The 3542-nt window shown below is 55.4% G+C and overlaps 1 protein-coding gene across 1 annotated transcript; it reads right to left on the bottom strand.

Moving 5' to 3' along the window:
* Positions 1–943: 943 nt before the first annotated feature.
* Positions 944–2930, bottom strand: LOC127751970 (protein yellow). Its single transcript, XM_052276323.1, has 2 exons — positions 2781–2930; positions 944–2355 (listed from the first exon to the last, which is right to left on the bottom strand). The coding sequence occupies exon 2, from the start codon at positions 2349–2351 to the stop codon at positions 1221–1223; it is 1131 nt and encodes a 376-aa protein (XP_052132283.1). The 5' UTR covers positions 2352–2355; positions 2781–2930; the 3' UTR covers positions 944–1220.
* Positions 2931–3542: the final 612 nt, after the last annotated feature.

Here is a 3542-nt window from a genome sequence, read left to right as displayed (position 1 = left end):
GAGAGAGAGAGAGAGAGAGAGAGAGAGAGAGAGATTGATTGATTGATTGATTGATTGTTTATTGCCACTGAACTACAAAAAAGCAGTATTGGACATTGAATTGACATTACATTTTAAAAATTCATCAACACTGTAAAAACAATGAGATATTAAAAGCTTTTTTAATTGTTTAGTAAATCTAACATAGGTCAATTTCTTAAAACTAAGTGGTAGTTTATTGTATAATATAGGGCCTTTGTGGAAGATATCATTCTGGGTTACACTCAGAGAGAGAGAGAGAGAGAGAGAGAGAGAGAGAGAGAGAGAAAGGGTAAGTGGGGAGGGGTCGAGAATGTGCGGGGGAGAGGAGGGGGACAAGGGGAGCAGCGGGGGCGACGTTCAAACCGAGTAGGGTCGCGCTGGCACGGCGGCGGCGGCGCGGACGGTGCAGCCCGAACGTTGCGCTAAAATCGCTTACGTAGTCGCACCTACAACAGCCCGCCAGTCTTACCCCCTACCCTCCTCTCCCCTTCCCTCCAGTCCCGCCTCGCCACGCGCGGTGGATCGTGCCCCACTGATCTACATGTGTTGTGCATACACTTAGGCTGGGCGCGGCCGTATACCCCGCGCTCATGGGCCTCCATCTCGCCTCGGCGATACTCCCCACGCGCGCGCCGCCCGCCTCGGCCCCGCCCGAACTGCGCGCGCGCAGCCACCGCCTGTGAATCCCCGGGTAGGCAACCCGCTAAGCTCCCCTGCAGTGAGACGAGGATGTTGCCTAGTCACCCTGTCTTGCATGTCCTGCGAGATATGAGCTGTGTATTTTATTTATTTCTTTACCAAGACATGGTGTTTGCCGTGAAGTATTTTATTTTTCTAATTTATTTTGTTTTTGGTTTTGTTCACTTCATTTCTTTAAAAAATAAAATAATGGTTGGCTTGGGAAAATGAGCAGTGCGCCGAGTTATCGGGTGTATCACTAAGGTCAATTTATTAATAGTTAACAGCATCTCTCAACAACGCACCCGCAGCTCGGGACGACCGCAGACCCGAGGGGGTGCAGTTAAAACTTAACAATAACACACATTTCTGTGAGGATCAGTCAGATGTGGGCGTGGAGGAGCAGCTCCCGGGGGCCCCGGCGGCGTGCGGCGTGGACTGGTGTTCGGCCGGGGCCGCCGCGGGGCCGCCCCTCGGTGACTCATGCGCCCTTCATGAGGTGGTGCAGCGCGCGGCGCAGCTTAGTCCTCGCAGGACTTGACGAGGGGGTGGAGGACGACCTGGGCTCCCAGACAGCCGACCTGGTTCTGGATGTAGTCGTTGAAGTTGGACTCGATGACCCACATGAGCCTCTTGTAGCCGGGGACGACCTGGGTGGCCAGGCGGCAGTCGTTTCCGTGCTGCACCAGCTGGAAGTTGTCGGGCTTGAAGCAGGTCTCGGCGTTCCACATGTAGATGTCGGAGCCTCCCTTCTCACGGAAGAACAGGTTGGAGGCACCGTCGGTACCCAGGATGACGATCTTGCCGTTCTTGGGGCCGACATCGACGACCACACCGTTGGCAGAGCCGCGACGCAGGTTGCAGGACTTGATGGCGAACAGGCGGCAGCTGGACAGGTAGCTGAAGATGATGAGGTTGTTGTTGTCGGGGCGACGGATCAGAGCCAGGTAGAGGACGTCACGGTTGGCACCGCCGAGGAGGACAGCCTTGGGGAGCACCACACGGAAACCGCGGTTGGCCTGGATGTCGTAGACGAGGATGGCGCGGGTGGCGGCGTCGGACACGTACAGGTAGCACTTGCCGTCGGGGGTGTAGTCGACAACCAGGTACTGCAGACGGCTGGAAGAGCACACAAGGCCAGACAGGTCGATGGACTTGACGAGCTTGCCGGTCTTGATGTTGAAACCGACGACCTTGGGGGCGCAACGGCGGGTGGGGTTGTCCAGGGTGTTGGTGATACCGACGTCGAGCACCCACAGGATGTCGTTGACGTCGATGAACAGGTCGACGACGTTCTGGAGAGCGTCGCAGTTACCCTCCTCCTGGAGCGACCAGCACGGCCAGGGGCTGAGGGTGGGTGCGCAGGCCTTGTCCTTGAGGTTCAGGTGCGACAGGGTGAAGGGCACTCCCTCGCGGAAGCGGGGGGTGGCGACGAACACGTCGGAGCCGGAGATCTGCACGCGGGTGGCGATCATGTTCTTGGGCACGTACAGGCCGGACTTCTTGTAGATCTTCTCCGTGGAGGCGCAGGGGAAGACGATGTTGTTGCCATTGATGTAGACGGACAGCTCGTTGAGCAGCTCCTTGTCGCACGACGCGTATGCGACGGCTGCGCAGGCCGCGGCCAGGACGCACGCCAAAACCAACCTCATGTTTCTGAACAAAACAATGGAAAAAATTTGCGCATTAGTACTATGGTCTGTAGGAGATGAGCAATGGTAAATAATGCACGCACTGTACTACTTTTCGAATAAATAAAACTCAACAAGCTATTGGGTGTATCGGTTCACGCCTAACAAGCCGGCAATAAGCCGGCGCGTGAACTGAGACACCCGGTACAACTTCAGGAATTTACAAGGACATTCCGTTTTATTAAAGTCACCACTTCACTTTAAAAAATAAATAAAATTGTAGCAAATTATATACGCGAATCACCTTCAAATTTTGACGATTTTGAAGGCGTGTCGGAGTTCAAATTAACTTTATCAACACTACGCAGACACTTCAACAATCACTAACGCAACGACACGGTCACTTGAGTCACTGACACACACAACACACGACGCACGAAACTCTCTTACCTGATTTTTTTGACTGATCCGTTGCAGACCAGTGTTGGCGAGGGAGTGGCTGACTTCAGCCGTTGATGGACTCTTTTATACCGGGGACAAAACAGACGACTATTATGACCTACCTACCGGCGACGCTCGGCGCCCAAGACAAGCCCGGCTCGCGCCTCGCGGCTCCCCCTCCCCTCCCCTTCGCCGAGCCGCCCAGCCGGCCTCCCCGTCCGCGGCGCGCTGGGGCTGGGGCTGGCGGGCCACCCCGGGCCGCGGGAGAGAACTTAGAGTCACCAGCGAAGTTAGGGGATGAGGTACGGTGTCTGCACTGCAGCAGGTGGTCACTAGCAGGGAGTCCAGGTCGGTGCTTCCTGATCAGGCATCGTACGGGTGGCAGGGAGAGGGGTGGGGGGTCTCCCGTTACTCACCTCTTACCTGCATTAGCGACCTGCATCGGGTTGTGAGCCTCGTCCTGGACCGGACCTGTTAAGGCCAAATAAAATTATTACATAAAATTGTTAAATGCCATTGCGCCCGGTGTATGGTGGTGAGGCAAGCGTGCCTACAGGGTGGGTGATATCCGCGCCGTGGTTTTTTTCTGCTTATACTGTACCGGATTCATGCGTGCGGACAAGTTGCACACTCGCACGGGGCCATAAGGCGCCTTGGCGAGCGACGATAGGCAAGCCCGCCCGCACGCGTGAATCCGGTACAGTATAAGCCAAAAAAAAAACAACACACGGCGCGGATCACCCACCCTGTATTGGTATTGACCCCTTTCCT

Source organism: Frankliniella occidentalis, unplaced genomic scaffold (genome assembly GCF_000697945.3).
Source record: "Frankliniella occidentalis isolate FOCC.00 unplaced genomic scaffold, Focc_3.1 Scaffold2539, whole genome shotgun sequence".
In the NCBI taxonomy this organism is placed as follows: Eukaryota; Metazoa; Arthropoda; class Insecta; order Thysanoptera; family Thripidae; genus Frankliniella; species Frankliniella occidentalis.
This window is presented reverse-complemented; position numbering and strand designations above follow the sequence as displayed.

What these genes read in the sequence shown, in the direction of transcription:
- LOC127751970 (XM_052276323.1), bottom strand. Translation starts at nt 2,351, where the DNA reads ATGAGGTTGGTTTTGGCGTGCGTCCTGGCCGCGGCCTGCGCAGCCGTC.